The sequence below is a fragment of the Cardiocondyla obscurior genome, linkage group LG02 (assembly GCF_019399895.1).
Source record: "Cardiocondyla obscurior isolate alpha-2009 linkage group LG02, Cobs3.1, whole genome shotgun sequence".
NCBI lineage: Eukaryota > Metazoa > Arthropoda > Insecta > Hymenoptera > Formicidae > Cardiocondyla > Cardiocondyla obscurior.
Window position 1 is genome coordinate 13,093,910 of NC_091865.1, and position 19,800 is coordinate 13,113,709.

Sequence of the window (19,800 nt, forward strand, 5' to 3'; positions counted from 1 at the left end):
CATCCCGTACATCGGGAGGAGAGTGCGTCCCGAAGGGTCCGAATTGCCCCGAGATAAAAAAATCAAGGTTGATCGGTATTTTTAATCGGGACGCTGAAAAGTTTGGAAGTCGCGGTGCCATCCTTTACGAAAGGGTTTCGGAGGGCGGAAAACGTGATATTGGAGCGAAAGGGGGTTTGTTTTGGTAACGTCGATCACGTCGCAAAATGGACCAACGTGCAATACGTGTGCGCGGGCGCAACGCGCACCAGATGGCCGTCGGCGGTGATACTTTTAGCCTTAGTGGGCGGGTTGGCTGTGGGGTGGTTTTATCGACCAGGATACGCGAATCTACGAAAAGGTTCAGTAGTCGCGGGACCACCACCCCGTCAAAACGGCTTTCGCTAAACGCCTCACGCGCGACAAACGCTTCTACGGTGCTCCCGTTTTTTCTTTTTCTCTTTCTCTCTCTCTTTCTCCCCCGTCTCCCTTATTTTCTTATCGCCTTCCGTTCTAGTGTCCAACCTCCTTCGGCCGCCGTTCTTCAGCCCACGGCCTCCGCGCGTTAGATACCTCGCCGTAGGACGAAAACGCGAACGTGAACTAAGGGAGGAGGTGCCATATTCTTCCCGAGCGATCCTGGATTCAGCTGCGGCAAGTAAGTAAAACGCGACACGGAGACGCGGAGAGACGAATTTTATCCTCCCCCCCTTCGCGTAAATACTTGCTAAATATATCCATTTCGCGTTCGACTCGTTATAGAACTGCCGATCGGTTTCGAGTCCCTCGCAACGCGGGGGCGTAGAAGATAAATACGTCACAGACACACGAGAGCCTAATTACGCGTCGCAACGTGACTCTTCCTCCGATTTCGTGTTTAATACGAACGCCAATCGATGCGAGAAAACCTTCACGCTCGGGAAAGCATTCGCGCGCTGCACCCCCGACCGCCCCATCCGTTATCGCGCCGTCAATTCCGCGGGATGAACAAATATGGGGCAATCGGAGTTGCCGCAAAAAAAAAAAAAAAAATCTGACACGTTTCCTTCTTCCGCGTTCCCCCCCTTTATTTTTTTTTTTTTTTTTTTACATTTGTCATATTTAGACGCGCGCGCGGCAAGGGTGCCGGGAGAGGAAGGGGAGGGTAACCTACATTTATTTTTCATAAATGAGCGTCATTGTGGAATGTTTAATTCGATGAATTTAAAGGATGCCTCTTTTAAGCTTGGGAACTGGGTCCCGATATAGAACACTTGGTTCGGCGGTTGAACGCTTATCGGCGAAGCGTGAAATTTCCCCTTGGATGTTGAATGTGCAATGGTGACCCATTTATCGATTTTCCGAGATTTTAGCGGAACGTATCAGCGCGTCGCTGCCTGCGAGGCAAAGAAGGAAATTTTAGCATAAAGAAAAAAAATATATATAAAATTATATATATATATATATTTAAGAGAGCCAAGGATCTCCGTGGGATCGAGCGCATCTGGTGGTCTCAGGCTGTCGCGGACAGTTTTGGATAATACATCATCGAGATGTGTCTGAGTGCGATATTTGTCATCCGTCATGCAGCTCGCGACAGTAGACAAATATTTACGACCGCCGCGTTTAGGCTGCGATCGTATTCTTCCTTGGGTCCGGCGTGCGGCCGCCGGAGCTATAATGAAATCGCGATAGGAACGGCGGCGTCCGTATGGCGTGCAGTAACCTCGATTATCGGAAACTGTAATAGCTATATTTTTCTGGAGCGCAGCCAAACGGAATATCAACGGCAAACCAGCGCGGCCCAAGGCGAACGACGGCGAGTCAATGCACGAGAAGTGTAGGTCGTTGCCATAAATTCACCCCCTCTTTCATCTTTCGTTTCACTGCCCGTTTTTCAGAGGTATTCAGCTCCCGGTTTGCTGATTATTTAAAATTAAATTAAAAATCGCCGCGATCAGCAAAACTCAACGTGGGGGTGGCACGCTTTTTCTCCTTCGAGTTAATTCGCTAAGTCTCGGCTGCCCCTGGCCGTTTCCCAACGTAGAACAGCCCGTGAGTTGGTACCTTCCAGGGTGAATCACCTCAACGTGACATCGAGCCCTGTCTCGAGCCAAATCGCGAAGATGTGTATCGCGTTTTCTCTTAAAAAGAAAAAAAAAGAAAAGTATGAAGAACGCGCGGTGAATGTAGTGATTTTTTCACGCGTGAAGAGCGACAACGCGAAATCGAGCTGAATTTATGAAGAAGTTCGGATATCCTCCTCTCCCTTTCCCCCATTATTCCCTTCGTCACTTTTCAAGATTCTGGCAGAAATCCAGGCTACGTGAGATAGCGGATAATACTAGTTGCACATTCGCGCGCGCCTATAACTCGGCCTACTCTATACGATGCACGTGGAGTCGCAACCATGACATCGAGGAATCAGGCCACCGTTCCACTTTACGCCCTTCTAAAGCGATAACGGCGGTATATCCGACTACTTTATGCGCGTACGCCGCGCGCGGTCCGCGAATTTCTGCGAAAACCACCCCCGTTCCTGTACCATAAACGCTGCCCAGCGTGGTGTAACTTGAATCTCGCTTAAAAAAAAGGAAAAAAAAAAAAAATGCGCATTTCAGCCTCGATAAGCTAGACGAGGGTGCGAGAGACGTGGATTTTTCTGTTTGCTCCCGTGTACCTCGCGAACGCAGTCACGCGAGATCGCACTTAGCGCCGATGAAGGGGCGTCTAACGAATCTCTCCCGAATCACGAGGGATGGAGGGGAAGAAAAAAGGGAATTTGTCGTGTGTTTTTTTTTTTTTTTAACAGCGAGCACCTACACTCCCGTGCCTAGCGTCGATTGTTCGATAATCGAGGTACAAAGGTCATTGGCCTCCTCGAGAACATATCTAGGCCACCGACACCGCCAACGTTTGCCAGTTAATCGCCATCGCCGTTGCACATTCGAACCACCGAGGCAGTTTTATATAATTTTTATACAATTTTGTGACAACTTTGTTGTTTTATAGATTTCTCAAAAGGTTTTACGTGACATAAAACACTGGGTTTTTTTTTTTTTTTTTTTAATATTACAGAAAAATATCTTGGAAAAATTTTCAGGGTCTCGGGTGACTTTGTTTCAGAATGATCACCGCGTTACCGGTACCTTCGGTGAAGGTCTTCCACAAGACTTACTACCAGGAAAAGAACTCGCGGATAGGAAACAGCCAGCCGGGTAGCCCGCTGGCGGAGAGCGAGGCGGTGCTGGCGATGATAGATAAGGAACCGCCGGAGTACTATTTCTGCGGAAAGGTAAGAGCGCTTCGCTATTGATCACGAGAGTGCCGCGATACCGAGCGTATTACCGCAGGTAAACTCGCTGTACGTCGTCGTCGGCTCGCTGTTGCTGGGAGCTGTGGTTTTGGTCGTCGGTTTGGTGCAACTTGCGCCTGGCGCGGAAGCTGCCCGGAACTCGGCAGCTCTGATCGCCACCGGAAGCGGCCTCCTCGTCATAGGAGTGTTCCTTGCGCCCTTGCGAGCCGTCTGCATCAGAAAGCAGAGCGCGGCCCAGAAGGACGGCACTCATCAGCGCAGCGTCACCAGCATAGACATGTTGCTGGCGCAGCAAAGGTAAAACAGTCGTCAGATGATCTTTTCTCCCATCGAAACGAAGAGAGATCTTATTTTCTTCTCTTCCAAAAATACCATCGGAAGACTTCTCTCATCGTGATCTACGTTGTGCCGACAGAGATTTCACGGTCCTCACGCCCGACGAGCTGGAGGACCTCGTGGGCCGGCCGGCGACCAACAACGCGGAGAGCAAACCGCATCGGCAGGGCCACAACACCTAGGTACCGATCGCCTCGAGGAGGGCGCCGCCCTCCGCGTCGTCTTCGTCCCCGCCGTGCTCGAGCACCACCACGTCGTCCGTCGCGTCGCCAGGACCAAGCTCCTCCATTCTGTACACGCATCGTTACGACACGCGCGAGCATAGTTTGGTTTAATCGATGTGCACTCATCACCGCTGTCATTAGCGTAGGGCCTTCCGCTCGCGAGGAGGGTGGGCATGGGAGGGCGGGGAGGTTACCTTCACGAGCCATTTTTTCTAACGCGTGCACCACGCAGCTAAGGGACGCCGAGGGGAAGTAGGCTTAGAACGTACACTCGTCGTCGCAAACGAGGAAATTAGCGATGCACGACACGTAGACTTCATCCCCCGGGGGGGCAACATCCCCGACGACGATATCGTACCGGGGGAGGGTTCTCGCGGTCGAGAAACCGCGCGCCGCGAAAATCGATTTTTACAGATACGGAGTACGAGTGCGTACGAAATTGAAATTTCATATGCGTCTTTGAGAAACGTGCGCTTCGCATTTTAACGTAGAGCCGCAATACTGCTCGTTTCGTAGATCGCGTACGTTAATAATTTCCGATTTAGCAAGAGTCGGCCGGGAAAAGGGTTGTGGTCGAGTGCGAATTCACGCTCCCTTTTCTGCCACCGGCGCAAAAAATGCGGCCGTTGTGAATTTTCGGGCTGATAAGTTGCAACGCCAAGCCGCCTTGTCGTTTTAATTATTAATGAAACTTTATCGACGTTTCCACGTTGCAGGAAAATACTTTTGAATCTCTAGAAAGAGAGAAGATCCAAAAAAAAGAAAGAAAAAAAAAAAAAAAATGAAAAGACGGTTCCACCGCAAAGCCATAAGAACAAACGGGGGTGTTATTTTCTCAAAGACTAAATTGTGTTCAATTCACGTGTGAATGGGATGCGATATATCCAGTAAACCTCGTCGCAAATTTCCATCTCGATTTAGAACGATACATTACATAAATCTATATGTAGCATTGCATAACGTACACTTACGATTAGGATACGTAACTTCTTTGCGATTTGTTATCAATAAGGCGATAAAAAAAAGAAGAAAAAAAAGAGGAGCGATGCGACGTGTAGCAAGAAGACATTCTTGCGAATGTTCTTAACTTGTTCGTTAAACATTCAAAGATTATATGCTTGCCGCGGAACGTCTTGCACTAGTTTGCGCGAATGTGTATAGCCCTATGTCGTCAGAGGCCGCGCATAATGTCAAGATCATTGGGGGAAAAGGTAAAAACGATAACGATGAGCCGGGATCGGATAAAGTAGCGACGAACCTCACGAGCAATGAAACATACCGAGATCGATAATTAAATATGCTTATACGAAGTGGCGTGCAAAAAAGTGGGAATCAGCAGGGCGAATGTGCAGGTTTGCGTATATGTTGTGCGTATATATCGTGCGCGTGTGTCTGCGTGTGTGCCTGACCCGTTGAGTTTCAAAGTCCTCGGTGAAAAAAAAAAATTTGTGCGCCTGGCGCAATTAGCCTCTCTCACCTTCGGAACTTCTGAGTTTCTAATTGCTCGTCCGGGATGCGGGACCTTGATTTATAAATTCTCGCCGAAAGTAGGTCGGCTCGAGGCCGCGTCAACACCCGGGGAATTCTGATCCTCCACCTTTTACGCGAAACCATTAGTCTCCCCGGGATGAATATCGGATGCGGAATCGATGACGTACCCATCGTTAGGGTGGACGAGAAATCTGATATTTATCCCTTGCCGCGGCGATTATATCGATCTACCTTTGACAGATTGTCTCCGATTCGAGGTTTTCAATTTTTCTTTTTATCAATGGAAGAACGAGAGAGAAAGAGAGAAAAATGATTCTTACTTCGTGACTGCGAGATGAGAAAGCAGAAACGACGCCTAACATAGTAATATAAAATCAAAAGACATAGGAGGCTAATGATAAGTGATTCCGATCCGCATTTATTCACTTTGTACGTAAAAGGTATATCGTTTAGATTTATCCTCAAAATATGTCGTAAGATTATTCTCACAGGACACATTTTCACACATTCGCGCGGTTCGATCTCGCAAACGTGGTCTCGTTAGACTCGTCAGTTTAATTAAGAATTGGCAAGCTCCTAACAAAATATATTAGTTCACGTATACAGAATTGTAAAATATAAATCAATTTATCGAGTATCGTTTGACTTTACGTAGTGACGACTGTCCATTTGCAAGTCCCCGAGCTTTTCTTGTGTAAGATAATTGATTTGGAGGGAGCGAATATGTAGCTTCGAGGAGGAAACATATCTACTGTGTCGGCTATGAGTAAAGATATATTTTTATCGCATTATTCTAGCGAGTAGAGGGGGAGAAGAGGAGGAAAGCAATTGAAGAACTGTCCACTGTTTATCGATTAAACGAAAGGGAATAAGTAATTCGTATTTGCCGTAAGATTCCTATTGAATGTCTGCCTTAATTTCGAAGAGTGGAGAATTGCCGTTGAATATAAACGATAAATTCTATTTGAGAAATTCTAGTCGCGGGCGAAGAAACGTTTAGTCGTACGTACAGTTTAAAGTTACACTTTGAAAATTTTAAATTCGTCTTATCTAAGAAATACAAATCGTTCGCTGCGCGTTTAAGAGAAATTTTTGCGCGATTAACAATGCGTGCGATTTTTCATCGGGATATCATTTGCTGCGGTAGGATCTTAATTAACGTAACACTAATCGATCGTTTCGGGCGAGGTACAACAGGGAAATATGAGCGCATTAACTGTCAACTGGAAAGTGCACTTTTTTTTTTTTTTTTATGCACTTTACCGTCGTTGAGAAACATTTTGTCAGCGGATGTCAGCTACGAGAAAATTTCGCATTCTTTTTTAACAAAAACTAATTCTTAACATGTGTACGCGTCAATAAAAATCGCGAAACAATTATTTTATTGCATTGTTTAGGAAGCAAGTCACGGTTATCTTGGCAATTAATGTGCGGTGGTAACAAGAAGAAAAATTCATATTGGAAAACAGATTGTTAGAATCGGGAATTATATTCCATCGGAAGATTTCGCGTTTGGATTAAAGCGGTTTTCCCTGTTGTACGAAAAGATCAGACGTAATTTTAAGAAATTCAACGCACAGAATTAGTTGTAAGCATTTTTATAACGGTGTTCTATGTATGTTAATACTATTGCTAAATAATATATTGTCATCACAGACACGTACAAACATACACGCATACACACATATCCACGTACACGCAATACACATAAACAGATAGCGCGATTGTGATCCGGCCGCAAATTGGTTGGCGGAAGTGTTCTTCGTACATGTTGAAATCATCATCCCTAGGACTGAATAGCAAATACGCGCCTAGCCTTGTACATACGAACGTTTGTAACGCGAACAAAATGAAAAAGAAAAAAAAAAAAAAAAGGGAGAAGGAGGATAAAGATAAACCGAGTGATAGTAAAACTGATTTTGAGATGAGATTTGCTGACTTTAATCCTCCGACTACATATGTGGGTTTGCGACGTTCGACTTAAAGTAACGTTTGCTCGTAATTAGAATTGAAGTATTAAGCGAAAGATATTCAACAGTTTTTATCAAAACTCATGTACCGTGTCATCATCAACTGCATTATGGATAGACGAAATTAAAAAACAAATATATTCTAAAATTTTTTACCGTTTTAAAGTGCGAAGAATACTTGAAAAGAAAACGTGTTCAGTCGGAGGATTAATGTACGTGAAGAGCATCCGCGAGATGCATATCGTACGAGAATCTTTCGTGAAAACATCCGTCAGCGATTGCAGCGTTTCCCCAAGATTCACAATACAACTTATAAATGTATCGTCGTGTACTATTAGTTTTAACATACAAAAAAAAAAAAAATATATTGCCGATCTTCGAATTGTCCGTTCCGATTTAAAACAAACCGCTGATCTTAAGACACGCTGTCACTTGCTCGATTACGTTAATTGACAATTGACCGAAGACATTTTTTTAATGAAAGGAACTTCTCGTGTTTACGTTCAAAAGGTGATAATTTGATTAAATTCCAATCGCTTGGAGAATTTCAACGCTTTCGAAGACATATATAATTAATAACGTTGCAATCGTACCGCTGTCGCACGGAGAAAAAAAAAAGTATCTTTGCATTCGTGCTGCATACATAAATGCATCGCTTAAATCTTACGACTTAACAGTACGTATAATATCGAGAAAGTTTTATCGAATAAGACTTAGACTTTAATATTGTAGCGCGTAAGTATAAAGGGGAATGTCACGTCGCGAAGAGTTCGCGATGACGAGGTCATCATTGCTGAGGCTGATCATGTTTGAGCGATATGAAAAAATGCGCGTTTTTCATTATTTTATTCTATATAATTGCCGCGGCGGTAATGCATAGTTTTACTGCAAAATTGCTATTTATATTTTATACTACAATAACGATAATATGTATAATATACAGTATACAATGTAATATTGTACATTGTATATTGTAATATTACATGTATATGTGTGCATGCGTGTATGATCGATGATGCAGTGTATACGTCACAGTGTATTCAAGTCACACGGGGTTTCTGATGTGAGGGAAACACCAAACTCCTTCTATCACTGCCAAAGATTCATCATAAAGCGAGATAACGCGAGAAACATGTGAAATGTCGGTTAAAAACGCGGCTGGGTGAAGTGAAGCCTCAACAATATGTTTCGCCATTGTGAACATGCCGAAGATATTCTGCATACATAACAGCTATTATATATACGATATATACATACTATAGATTTTATCGGGAACATTATGACTTGCTTAAAAGTTGCGTTGATCCGTATATTTTGTAAGCAAAGATTATCAATAGCAGTTATATATAATAAATATTACTACTATGATACCTTTCTTATTTTCTTCCCATGTCATCACAATTATTAATTATATATCCATTTAATTTATATTAAAATATATAAAATTAATTTATTATGTAGAGTCAATGGCTTATTACTTTATCAATAATCACGCAGTAACATAAATGTGGGTGAAATGAGAAAGCAAGAAAAATAGTGATAGACAGAGGGAAAACAGATCGTAAAAGTAGCACAAAGGCTTAATTTTACTCTTGCTTTTTCATAAAAAATTTATTCATAATTCGTAAAAGATTGAATTAGAGTAAGTGACATATATGTAAATAATATATCGCGAATTTTTCTTTTTTATAGCTTTCCTTGACATTATATTTATATAATATATATGTATATGCAAATTATACGTTATCTTTATATTTTTTTTTTCACTTTCGCCTGGTAATTACCGAAATTGAAGGATTCTCCAATACATTGACATGTTTCAAAAAAATGTTCTATTAACGTGAATATTTTAAGATTTAAAATATATAATTTGTCATAAAAACATAATAAAATGCTTATTTTTATTTGAATCATTATTAGCTATGGAGGATAAAGTACAAGTTTTCAACGACAATATGTTGGCACTGTCACTCTGGGACGTTTCTTAGATTCCATTTCCGAAAAGAATTCTTTAATATCTTCTTCGCGTACAACTTTTTTATTTTCAGCAAATTTCTGTAGATATTGCATAAGCCGTTCCTTCATATTGTTGTATTCTGCAAATAGTTACAGTCTAATATTAATACAAAATTGGAAAGTGCATTCATAAAATAATTACAATTTTATAATTTTTTACCTTCAATCGCTGTCAATTTCTGTACATGCCCCATGCTGGCAAGAGCCTTCATGCCTTTTTCATACTGAGATTCGTGTTTATACATTTTGCCTGCTTCTTCATACGCTTGTACGCTGTCTTTTGGATCGAGCAAAAATGCAATATCCTTTTCATTATATAGCTATAAAAACAGATTGTGATACAAGTCCTGTAATGCTTTTATTATATCTATAAAAATAACAGTATCTTACCGATTTGCATTCGTTGCAAGTACATAATGCGGTTCTCCAACCCTCTACCCAAAAACAGCTTCCCTTAGGGTCCACACAACTAAGTGTTGGCATTTGACATCCTTTCGGCAACTCATTGACCTCTATTTCCTCATTTTTCTCAGACGCGTCCGTTTTTGTATCTGCTTTTTTCGGAACTACTCACAAAAAAATAGCATACCAATAAGATTGCAATTAAAATATTTTTATATGATATAAAAATTCAAATAACCTGCATATTTTGTTGCATATTTCCACAAGAAACTGTATTCCTTCATACAGCCTGCACAAATCATTTCCCCATATGCATTATCTGCTGGTGCAGTGTTGTCACATTCTAGGTGCTAAGAAAAATTAACATATATTAGACATAAATTTTTTTTATTGTCAGAAAAAGTTTCTGTACATTTACCTTTAAGTGATACCAATCCTCACACATAACACACTGCAACATGTCATCCTCATCACCTTCAGGATCAGGATATGGCCTTGCACAGGTACAATAAAGCCCATCAAAATTCTGGTTGTATTTATTCTCCATGTTGGTAGCAGACTTTAACTGAAAAATCCAAAAAACATTAAAACCAATCAAGGAGATATATCAAACTATCCAAAACATGTAAGGAATATTTTATAGTTGACTTCTTACCTTCTCCAAATTACATTGTTTGCCATCAAACTTGGTATTTCCACAATCACATCTGAAGTGTCGCTTTGTATATAGTTCAACAAGCTCATGGCCCTCATGGCAGTGGAAACTACATGCCAGACAAACAGCAGCTCTGACTTTATTTGAGCACGTTTTGCAGGCATATAATGCCTGTCTTATATATCCCTGCAAATAAAAAAAGGACAAAAGTTAGTTGAGTCAACAACTAAGGTAACAGTCAATCGAAATATTGCTATAGACTAGATGATGGAGAGTTGGGTTACCTTGCTGTAAGTACAGTTTTGATCGTCAGATGCGCCGAGAACAGCGTTTGCGTCTTCCTCGAGCTGGTTCTCCACTTGGAGAACGTCGAGCATCGTAACGGAGCTGTCGTCCTCCACGGACTGGGCCGGTTTGTCGGACATGTCTTGACCAGTTTGACCTCCTTGTGGCTCAAAAGAGTGACAAGATACAGGAGTCCACACAGAAGAGTTCAGGCAAACTCGAAGCTTTCTCGCAGTGGCCCGAGGGAGAAGCCACAGGAGTCTCGGAAGGTTAAAGAGGAGCGTTGTACGATTTACGAACCAACGGCGACGCGTTCTACGAGACGCATTTTCTGACCTCGCCAAACCTTTGCGAGCCCTCGCTGGAATTTCTCGCCCGCCGTTTTCTATCGATCTCGTACGCCAAGACTTCAACGCCGACTTTCGCTGCGTTGCGGCATACCGAGGACGTCGTTCTCAGGAAAATCGCAGCCGACGGCGATTCAAACCCAGCAGAGGACGACCAAACGCTCCCGTCAAACGCGCGTACACTCACAGACAAAATGTGCGCGGTGTTTCCCTCCAACGGACGTCCTGCGCGCGCAATCGTGCATCCGAATAAAAGATTGTTGGAAAAGGAAACGTATTTAATTTTACATACGAATAATTTTACGTAAAACTGTATTACTAATCCTTTTGCATTCTCCACTTTCGTCACTCTTTTGTCGAAATGACCGAGACGGCTCAGACAACCTTCACATTTTTCGAATGCCCCGTCTGATATATAAAACCGATAGTAGAATCTGTTTTAAATTTAATCATGCGCCCGTATAGATAGTTGAGAAATATAAAGTTATCAAAATAATAAATATAATATAATATATCCAACTTATTAATTGATACCCATCACAATCCTGATTATTAGCTCGATTTGCCGGTGGCGGTTGACTCCCATCGGTACTTCGATCTGCCGACGGCTCGTAGCAAGGTTTCTCGAAACTAAAGAAAGAATTCTACTATTTGATTGACCCATCATCGACCAATCCAGGTAACAGAATTTTTTTTAGTTCCGTGAAACCTTGCTACGAGCCGCCACCGTTGATTTCGCAGTTCGCAGGTAGTCAAGTCAACTCGCCATTGTTCATGGTAAGATGGCCGGAGAAATCAGTAGTATGATTAAACGATAAATCAAACTATTAAAATTTCAGTAAAAAAAAATTTAATATTAAATAGATTTTAATTTTTGACTGAATTAACACAAGTCAACGTATAATTTAAGGATATGTGCTACAAGTTTTAGCAAAGAAAAAATTATTTAAAATAGAAATTAAACGTGCTACACGCAGCGTCGTCTGCTTTATGTAAATGTATAGTAGTATTCGTACAATAGGCAGACAACATATATCGTGACGTGACTATCTTGTTGAAAGTTCAGGTTGTCACTAAAGAAAAAAATTTCATAAGAACGAAAAATCATCAAGACATAAGCCACAAACATGGTAAGAAAGCCGAGGAAATCGACTGTAAAGGAAACGGCAGTTATCTCTACGATCGATTACTTAAACGGAGAGTCGTCGAGGTTAATTTAGCAGAATGACTTTTCAGTTTCAGTTCGGTTTTAACATGTTCCCGGAGATTCCGCGGCCTTTCAATACCCAGTATAAATGCTTCTCGGTGTCAATGTTGCCTGGGACATATCGCCAAGATGTCGAGCGCGGTGGCAAGAGTGAGTATTGACTAACAATTAGATAAAAAGCAGGATGCTCCATACTAATTTGTTTCATTTTATTTCAGTAATTATGCCTCCATCTGCTCTGGAACAGCTCACCAGGCTTAATATTATCTACCCAATGCTGTTTAAACTGACCAACAAAAAAACAAATCGAATTACTCATTGTGGTGTATTAGAATTTATTGCAGATGAAGGCAAAGTCTATTTACCTTATTGGGTTAGTAAAGATTGTATTATATACATGTATTGTATATACTATAACAGTAAATCATTATAACTTTCATACATTTACAGATGATGCATAATCTTTTGCTGGAGGAAGGTGAATTATTAAATGTAGAGAGTGTATCTCTACCAGTTGCAACATTCTCGCGCTTTCAGCCACAGTCAGAGGACTTTTTGGATATTACAAATCCAAAGGCTGTATTGGAAAACGGTCTACGCAGTTTTGCCTGCTTAACTACAGGGGATGTGATAGCAATCAAGTACAATCAAAAGATTTATGAGATGTGTGTGCTTGAAACTAGGCCTGGACCAGCAGTTAGTATCATTGAATGTGATATGAATGTAGAATTTGCACCACCAGTTGGCTATAAAGAACCAGTAAGGGAGATGAAGAAGGAAGAAGATGGAATAGAGCACCTGGCCGATATGATGCCAGCTCAAACTGGCTTTGTACCTTTTCAAGGTGAAGGTGTTCGATTAGATGGTAAAAAGCGCAAAGACATGCCCAAACAAGAAACTGTAGCTAGTAAGCCGACCTATGTCCGAGGAATACCCGATTACGATTATCAAATAGGCACTCTCAGGTTTTTGCGAAACATGAAACCAGCAAATAATAAAGAGGTAAAAGATTTATGCATAAGCATTGTTGCATTCGCGCCCGATCGTTCTTTCATACTTGAACTTATTTTGCGCACTCCTAAGTCTACGTATGCTCGTACAAAATGTATAATTAATATAATTTATATTTGTGTTTCAGACAAAGGACCCAGATGAATTTAAGGCGTTCACTGGCGAAGGATTTACCCTTCTGAGAAAATCCAGAAAATGATAGAATAATGGACAATTGTTTATTATTTTTAATTTATAAATTAATATTTACGAGAGAGCGTTTGCTAGAATGAATGTTATATTATGGAGTGATGTTCTCTTTTGTTATAAAAATATAATTAAATAATAGTCAATTTTTTGCTTTTAGTTATTGATTATACAATATTATTTAAATTTCATTACTACTTTAACAAATTACATACATCTTTATTTCTCTTTCACATATTTCTAAGCAAAACACTGTTCCATTTTTCATGTCATGCCTTTCTATGGAAATAAAGGAATTAAAACGACTATACCAAGTCATATAAAATAATTGTATAGAATTGTATGTGTGAGAAATTTTTAAGAATCCCTTTTCGTGTGTGATAGTCATCTTAAAAATCACTTTTAAATTTGAGAGAACCTACATGTAATTTACATACAATATTCATATTGCTTTATTTACAACAAATTACGATTTAGTAATTATACTTAATCGCCAATTAATTAATCCGAGACGAATAAAAAATTCCCGGTATTGAATATTCATGCGTAATCGCATTTCTTATTGAATTATGTGAATATAATTTATAATAGAGATATATTCTGCTCTTCTAACTTTTTTTATATTCGATTCTTTCCACTTTAACTTCATCTCCGACTAGTTGGTACACATAAGTAACCACCGTCGAACTTTGAATGTCCATCAATACAAATGACGGTATTACAGACCTAAAAGAGATATAATCATTAAAAAGGACATAATTATTTTTTAATTATAATTTAAATTTATTTTTAATTTTTATTAAGTTAGTAATATTAATATCTTCTGTAATTATTTTAAGACTTACGTGTCCAAAGGATTATAGGCTCCAGTAGCTGATCCAGGATTGATATAAAACTTATTTTCATGTTCATAAGCTTCAAATTTATGTGTGTGCCCAGATATGAGAATATCAACATCCAATTGCCTTTGTATCAAAGCTAAAGACTCTGGATCACCCCATGGTACTACTTGATGTCCATGGGAAAGTCCTATTCTAAATTGGCCTACAGTAACTACTTTCTGTTCTGGATAATTTAAATTCTACAAATAAATAAGCTATTTATTTTAATTTGCATGTAAAAATTATATTTTTTACTATATTTTTGGTTTAGCTAAAATAATACCTCATCAAAATCTCCTCTGACTACATGCACATCACTGGCCAAAGTTTTGAGATAATCATAGGACTCTTTTGTACAAAGATTACCAGTGCATAAAATATGTTGAATTCTTCCTGGTACTAACAGCTTCTTGAACTTACTTGGTAGGCTACTACACCTGTGTGGAATATGCAAGTCTCCCAATACCAGCACAAGCTATAAAAAAAAAAAATAATTCTATAGTTTGCTTATTCTAAATGAAAAATATTTACATATCTTTATAAAGCTAGAAATTCTGAAATTAATCAAGAAAGCAATGTTTGCAAATGTAGTAAATTCAGAAAAATTATTAGATTTTTATAAAGAGGGATTGAAAATTTAGTTGAAAGAGGATTTGTTGAACACGCAATGCAAATTTAATGTACAATAAAAACTACAAAGTAAAATATATAATGTTACTTAGAGTGCAGGACACCGCCACTTTGAGGTTAAATTAGATTTTCGAAGCAATTAGTTTCCAATTTTCGAAATATTTGTGAATCATTTTCGCAACACTCACCATGATTTCTGTGATTAAATTCTTAACTAATATATTTTGATACTTATAAATTCGCAATATAAATATCCGCTTTATTTTCGTAAAGCAACGCACGGGAGGCAGAAACGTCAAACATGACACCGGAAGTGTACGCCACAACCAGCCACAATGCCGGAAGATTATCGAGACTTCTCGTATATTTCTAATAAATTTCTGTGTAATGGATACAAAAAAAAAGTTGTTATTAAATTGAATTAAAATTAACAATCGATTTTGATTCTCTCACGACAGGGCGAGACGCGTTACCTCTCTCGTATACAAAATGCTGTTGATCAACCAGTCGTTTTCTTAAAGATGGCTGCGAGAAAGGCGAGCAAGACCGCGCTGCGATATTTTTTGGGCACGTGCGTTCCTTCATCGAAACAGAATGCCGCCAAAGTGAAAGTACCACGTATGGAGTTCGACAGTTACATTCATATGGTTGATATACATGCATACACGTACCGTACGTCACGAACGCGAGCTCGAATAACATCCTAATTGTGGTTATATTTCCTTTTATTTCAGTACTTTAAAGAACATGATTTTGTTTACGCCAACGATCCGAGTAAAACATGCAAGACCGGCGACGTGGTTCTGATAAAGACGCTACCGCAGAAATTAACGCGATTGATCACGCACGAGGTACGTATTGTCTAATGTTGCTTGTAACTGGCAAGGTAGAGAAATTCAAGCTTAAAACTGATTTATTTTTACCACATTTTGTGTGCAGGTCATCGAGGTGGTGTATCCTCTAGGTGATATAATAGATCCGGTCACAGGAAAGGCAATTGTTAACAATAATTACAGGTATGTATGCTGTTAAAAATTTAAGAGATACATTAAGAACATTTATGGTGTATATAAATATATTAAACCTTTATTTTAATTTTTTTTTATTAGGGAAGACATTGAGGAACAAGATAGATTATTTGGCAAAGTGGACTCGGCGTTTAATTACTCGAAAGCACCACGAAGAGGAAGATTGGAAGGAATAAGAGACTTCACTCATAAGAAGATGTACCTAAAGTATCATGAAAATTCTAATGACCCACAATCAGACAGTACTGCAGCAATATAAAGTACTTTGTATCCAACTTAATAATTATTAAGTCATCTGACTTAACAGATTGTAAATAGTCATTAAAGAAACTATTATTAAATTGCAAATGCTTGGAAAAGATTAGGTGAAACTGATACAACAAAGTTTATTTGTAATTTAACAAAAAATAAAACGTTAATAAAAATATTTGTTAATATTCTTTCAAGTCTAATTCTTACGTAAATTTGTTTTATACCAAATTGCACTAACAATGTAATTCCTAAAAATTAAAAAAAACCCAAAACAGAAGATCGTAAAATTAGAAAACCCATAAATGTCACTATAATATTAAAAAAAAAAAATTAAAATTATTGATGTCTCACAATAACTATTGAATAAAATTAGAAATTATTATAAAGTACGATGTTATTTCGTTTTCGGCGGTCTGCGGTTCGCGGTAAGTAGAGTTTACCCCTCTCGTATAACGTTTTTTCCATCGCCAAAATGCGCAAACCTAACCTAAGTCCGGCTTGTCTCTGTTTCCTCGATGAAAACAGTCATTTAATTTGTCTTCCAGTCCGTGAATAAATTCGAGTCTCGAGATTTATTTATGGCCGGGCGTAAAAGTTCGATTAAGAAGTGCGTTATTCAGTGGCATTTATTAAACCAACAGACATTTTGTATTTTACAAATATTACTTTTTGCCTGAATCGAAAAAGTGTTCAACATGAAATGCGTCGTACCCGGCGTAAATGTCAAAAGTATGTCGATCTTTCTCTTTACTTATATTTCGTAAATTACTAATCGGTGCTTTCTGATTGATGCAGTTTTGGCAAAGGCGATACATATGCTAGCGAAGGTTGGAGATGAAATGTATGTGGATCCACAAAAAGAATCCATCACTTTTCGTACTGTTAACATGGCACAATCTGCATTCTCTGATTTTAAGTTTCACAAAAATTTTTTTTCTTATTACGTTCTTGAGGAAAATCTTGAGACAGAAGAAGCACAGAAATGCAAAATTTCAATGAGGGTAATATCTATTTCAATCCTGCTATTTATATGTGTAGTATTTCTTATTTAAGCTATGATTTACAGAGTGCAATGACAATCTTTAAACTTGTACATATGCTAGACAAGCAAGTGGAAACTTGCCACATTCATTTAATGGTGGATGCCTGCAATTTAGTATTTATTTTGAAGTACAAAAATGGTGTTAAAAAGTCACATTTGACGCCTATTTTGGATTCTGAAAACTTGCAAGTACAATAAAATAGGTTTTTTTTTGTTATACTCAAGCCTTGAATGTAGATTTAAAAACTACCATTTTAATAAAACTTGATTTATTCTACAAAGAAAGAAGTTACATTCAAGGATTGAATTTTTATTTTTATTATTAATGGTACTAATAAAATTATTAATTAAATAGCTGTCATACACCAAGCCTAATACATCTAATGAATTGATGTCACAGTCTCGAACATTAATGGATGCTTTGCAAAATTTTTCACCAAATTTGGTTGAAATAACTCTTGAAATAACACCACTCAAGTTATTGTTAAGGAATTTTGTAGACAATACATCAGGTAAATGAATGACTATATAAATATAAAATACAAAATAATGTACACTCACCGTCAGGAATGGCGTTCGTGGTACTGCGACGGCGGCTAGCGTACGTGATCTTGGCGTGGGGTGCGTCCAATCTCACACGAAGCGCGCGCGTAGATGTGTGCGGAGCACCGGTCATAGAGGACTGAGGGAGAACGTGGCATGCTACACCTCTCCGCACTCGGCGGTCGAGAGAGGGGGAAGTCACGTACGCCAGCCGCCGTCGCCGCTCGTCGCAGCAAATGCCATATCTGTCTATCAATGTACAATATATTATTAATTAATTTTAATTAATACTGTAATTGTATCTTACAGTTATGCCGAATATTACACGTACCCAGGTGGTTCTTGGTGCTGGAGAATTCAATCGTTATACAGTTAACAATGAAACAAATGTTACATTTTGTTTAAAAGAAGTCAAAGCTTTAATCGCTTTTAGTGAGAGTGCAAACGTTCCAATTACCATAAATTTTGAAATTGCAGGAAGGTATAAATTCTTTAATTTTTTTTTATTTTGATCGATACTAACATAAAAATAAAGATTAAAATGTGTCTAAAATATAGTGTTTTTCAGGCCAATATTATTTACATTAAAGAGTCAAGTCTTTGAAGCACAGTTATTGTTATCAACTCTAAGTCCAGATTATGACAGTCAGTCAGATTCGTCGCTTGTTAGCAGGCACATTCAACCTGTTCGGAAAAAGAATGCCAAGACTAGCACTAATCGTGTTGACAAATCCTACAATCAAAAAAAGAAATCCGTCAAATCTAACGTCAATGGTGCTGTCACGACTAAAAAACCAGAAAAGAGAGTTCAATTAGACAAAACCCTTAACCAAAACAGTAACGTTTTTATTAATATTGATTCCGTAAATAATACTATAAATGGTATTCAAGAAAGAAATTTGCCAGAACAGAATTGTCCCTCTGTCGCGTATAATCAACCTAGCACATCTTCGGCAAGTAATAGAAATAATTTAGAGAATCAACGAAAGCGGATAAATTCAATATTCTCGAATATCACAAAAAGAAAATCAAAGGATGACGAAGAGAATAATAAAAAGGAAAAAATAGTATGTGTTGATCTGAAAGAAAGAATGTCACAGTCACCACCACGGCAACACATAGCTAAGAAAGCAAAAATGCTATTCAATAAGTGTTTTGAGAAAACCTTTGATCCACGAATGTTACCTGGTCACGATAGAATCCTGGCTAAAGATTCCGATGAGAGTAATAGCGATTAAGTATCGTCTTACAAGATTTAAGAAAACTTCCATGACAAATAAAAGAAAAGCTTATTTATGCAAGAATGAAGCAAATTACATAAAAAATTAATCAAGATATTGTTTAAAGTACATTATTTAATCAGTTTATTAAAAAAAAAATTTATTTATTTATTTAAATCACCGATTAAATTTACTTTTTTTTCATGTGAATTGTACCGTAATTCAATAACTAAATATTTATTTTTTAATTGGATACAGATATTTAAATAGAGAATTTTAAAACTATAACTATGTTTATTTAATATTAATTCAACGTTTTGGGCTTCATTACTCTTGATTAACATACCTAGTTTTCAAATAAGTTCATGTTCCGATTATATGAAATTTCACTTAAATAACTTTGAGAAAAAGAACATTATGTACATAGTGTTATTTAAAAAAATGCTGTAGTCACAAAGTTGATTTTAGATCATTAAATGTAAAAGGATCTAATTTTCACAAATGTTGTGTAAATAAAGAATTTTCGTACAAAAAAAAGGCTGTGTGAAAAATTACAAAAATAATAAATTTCTCGACTTATTTGGGACAATGTGTTACGCCACATATCCATTGAATTTTTATCTCTCAATTCTAAGTAGTTAGTATTTAATAAATTCTCTTTTAATTTTGTTTTATTTTATTATATTTTGTCGTATTTTATCTTATTTAACTTTATTTTAATTTATTTGCGGCGACGATGGCGCCGAGACCATTTGTCACAGTGGCATGTGCTCATTCTAATTTTACTCAATGCTGACCGA

General features: G+C 38.3%; 6 protein-coding genes across 7 annotated transcripts; 4 read left to right on the forward strand and 2 right to left on the reverse strand.

Annotated features, from left to right (window-relative positions):
• The first annotated feature begins 204 nt into the window (after positions 1 to 204).
• LOC139109051 (uncharacterized) lies at positions 205 to 8,663 on the forward strand. Its single transcript, XM_070667857.1, has 4 exons — positions 205 to 637; positions 3,085 to 3,253; positions 3,312 to 3,571; positions 3,690 to 8,663. Exons 2-4 carry the CDS (start codon positions 3,086 to 3,088, stop codon positions 3,790 to 3,792), a joined length of 531 nt encoding a protein of 176 aa, XP_070523958.1. The 5' UTR covers positions 205 to 637; position 3,085; the 3' UTR covers positions 3,793 to 8,663.
• On the reverse strand, positions 7,776 to 11,453 carry LOC139109041 (putative E3 ubiquitin-protein ligase UBR7). Its single transcript, XM_070667844.1, has 7 exons — positions 10,653 to 11,453; positions 10,369 to 10,554; positions 10,132 to 10,278; positions 9,952 to 10,063; positions 9,702 to 9,877; positions 9,472 to 9,631; positions 7,776 to 9,391 (listed from the first exon to the last, which is right to left on the reverse strand). Exons 1-7 carry the CDS (start codon positions 10,791 to 10,793, stop codon positions 9,240 to 9,242), a joined length of 1,074 nt encoding a protein of 357 aa, XP_070523945.1. The 5' UTR covers positions 10,794 to 11,453; the 3' UTR covers positions 7,776 to 9,239.
• A 333-nt stretch (positions 11,454 to 11,786) lies between these two features.
• Ufd1-like (ubiquitin fusion-degradation 1-like) lies at positions 11,787 to 13,712 on the forward strand. 2 transcript variants are annotated; one of them, XM_070674668.1, is made up of 5 exons: positions 11,787 to 12,130; positions 12,237 to 12,357; positions 12,426 to 12,580; positions 12,658 to 13,209; positions 13,346 to 13,712. In XM_070674668.1, exons 1-5 carry the CDS (start codon positions 12,128 to 12,130, stop codon positions 13,415 to 13,417), a joined length of 903 nt encoding a protein of 300 aa, XP_070530769.1. In that variant the 5' UTR covers positions 11,787 to 12,127; the 3' UTR covers positions 13,418 to 13,712. The 2 variants fall into 2 exon arrangements, with proteins under 2 accessions (XP_070530769.1, XP_070530768.1); XM_070674667.1 differs by lacking the exon at positions 11,787 to 12,130 and having other exon boundaries at positions 12,225 to 12,357.
• A 120-nt stretch (positions 13,713 to 13,832) lies between these two features.
• Positions 13,833 to 15,295, reverse strand: Vps29 (vacuolar protein sorting 29). The gene is made up of 4 exons (XM_070674669.1): positions 15,104 to 15,295; positions 14,569 to 14,760; positions 14,250 to 14,485; positions 13,833 to 14,130 (listed from the first exon to the last, which is right to left on the reverse strand). Exons 1-4 carry the CDS (start codon positions 15,104 to 15,106, stop codon positions 14,013 to 14,015), a joined length of 549 nt encoding a protein of 182 aa, XP_070530770.1. The 5' UTR covers positions 15,107 to 15,295; the 3' UTR covers positions 13,833 to 14,012.
• Mrps17 (mitochondrial ribosomal protein S17) lies at positions 15,289 to 16,383 on the forward strand. The gene is made up of 4 exons (XM_070674670.1): positions 15,289 to 15,562; positions 15,650 to 15,766; positions 15,855 to 15,931; positions 16,025 to 16,383. Exons 1-4 carry the CDS (start codon positions 15,437 to 15,439, stop codon positions 16,200 to 16,202), a joined length of 498 nt encoding a protein of 165 aa, XP_070530771.1. The 5' UTR covers positions 15,289 to 15,436; the 3' UTR covers positions 16,203 to 16,383.
• Positions 16,384 to 16,645: 262 nt separating this feature from the next.
• Rad9 (cell cycle checkpoint control protein Rad9) lies at positions 16,646 to 19,468 on the forward strand. Its single transcript, XM_070674662.1, has 6 exons — positions 16,646 to 16,924; positions 16,991 to 17,196; positions 17,262 to 17,426; positions 17,593 to 17,749; positions 18,090 to 18,261; positions 18,349 to 19,468. The coding sequence occupies exons 1-6, from the start codon at positions 16,891 to 16,893 to the stop codon at positions 19,016 to 19,018; spliced, it is 1,404 nt and encodes a 467-aa protein (XP_070530763.1). The 5' UTR covers positions 16,646 to 16,890; the 3' UTR covers positions 19,019 to 19,468.
• Positions 19,469 to 19,800: the final 332 nt, after the last annotated feature.

Bases quoted from the DNA above. Each gene is read 5' to 3' on its own strand.
- LOC139109051 (XM_070667857.1), top strand. From the start codon at position 3,086: ATGATCACCGCGTTACCGGTACCTTCGGTGAAGGTCTTCCACAAGACT. The intron at 3,254-3,311 runs GTAAGAGCGCTT...GTATTACCGCAG, and splicing joins AGTACTATTTCTGCGGAAAG to GTAAACTCGCTGTACGTCGT. The intron at 3,572-3,689 runs GTAAAACAGTCG...TTGTGCCGACAG, and splicing joins ATGTTGCTGGCGCAGCAAAG to AGATTTCACGGTCCTCACGC.
- LOC139109041 (XM_070667844.1), bottom strand. From the start codon at position 10,793: ATGTCCGACAAACCGGCCCAGTCCGTGGAGGACGACAGCTCCGTTACG. The intron at 9,878-9,951 runs GTTATTTGAATT...TTTTGTGAGTAG, and splicing joins ATATGCAACAAAATATGCAG to TTCCGAAAAAAGCAGATACA. The intron at 9,392-9,471 runs GTAAAAAATTAT...AACTATTTGCAG, and splicing joins GAAATTGACAGCGATTGAAG to AATACAACAATATGAAGGAA.
- Ufd1-like (XM_070674667.1), top strand. From the start codon at position 12,225: ATGACTTTTCAGTTTCAGTTCGGTTTTAACATGTTCCCGGAGATTCCG. The intron at 12,358-12,425 runs GTGAGTATTGAC...ATTTTATTTCAG, and splicing joins TGTCGAGCGCGGTGGCAAGA to TAATTATGCCTCCATCTGCT. The intron at 12,581-12,657 runs GTTAGTAAAGAT...ATACATTTACAG, and splicing joins AAGTCTATTTACCTTATTGG to ATGATGCATAATCTTTTGCT.
- Vps29 (XM_070674669.1), bottom strand. The intron at 14,486-14,568 runs GTATTATTTTAG...ATTTATTTGTAG, and splicing joins TCAGAGGAGATTTTGATGAG to AATTTAAATTATCCAGAACA. The intron at 14,131-14,249 runs GTAAGTCTTAAA...TATCTCTTTTAG, and splicing joins GCCTATAATCCTTTGGACAC to GTCTGTAATACCGTCATTTG.
- Mrps17 (XM_070674670.1), top strand. From the start codon at position 15,437: ATGGCTGCGAGAAAGGCGAGCAAGACCGCGCTGCGATATTTTTTGGGC. The intron at 15,563-15,649 runs GTTGATATACAT...CTTTTATTTCAG, and splicing joins TCGACAGTTACATTCATATG to TACTTTAAAGAACATGATTT. The intron at 15,932-16,024 runs GTATGTATGCTG...TTTTTTTATTAG, and splicing joins ATTGTTAACAATAATTACAG to GGAAGACATTGAGGAACAAG.
- Rad9 (XM_070674662.1), top strand. From the start codon at position 16,891: ATGAAATGCGTCGTACCCGGCGTAAATGTCAAAA. The intron at 17,197-17,261 runs GTAATATCTATT...TATGATTTACAG, and splicing joins AATGCAAAATTTCAATGAGG to AGTGCAATGACAATCTTTAA. The intron at 17,750-18,089 runs GTAAATGAATGA...TGTATCTTACAG, and splicing joins TTTTGTAGACAATACATCAG to TTATGCCGAATATTACACGT.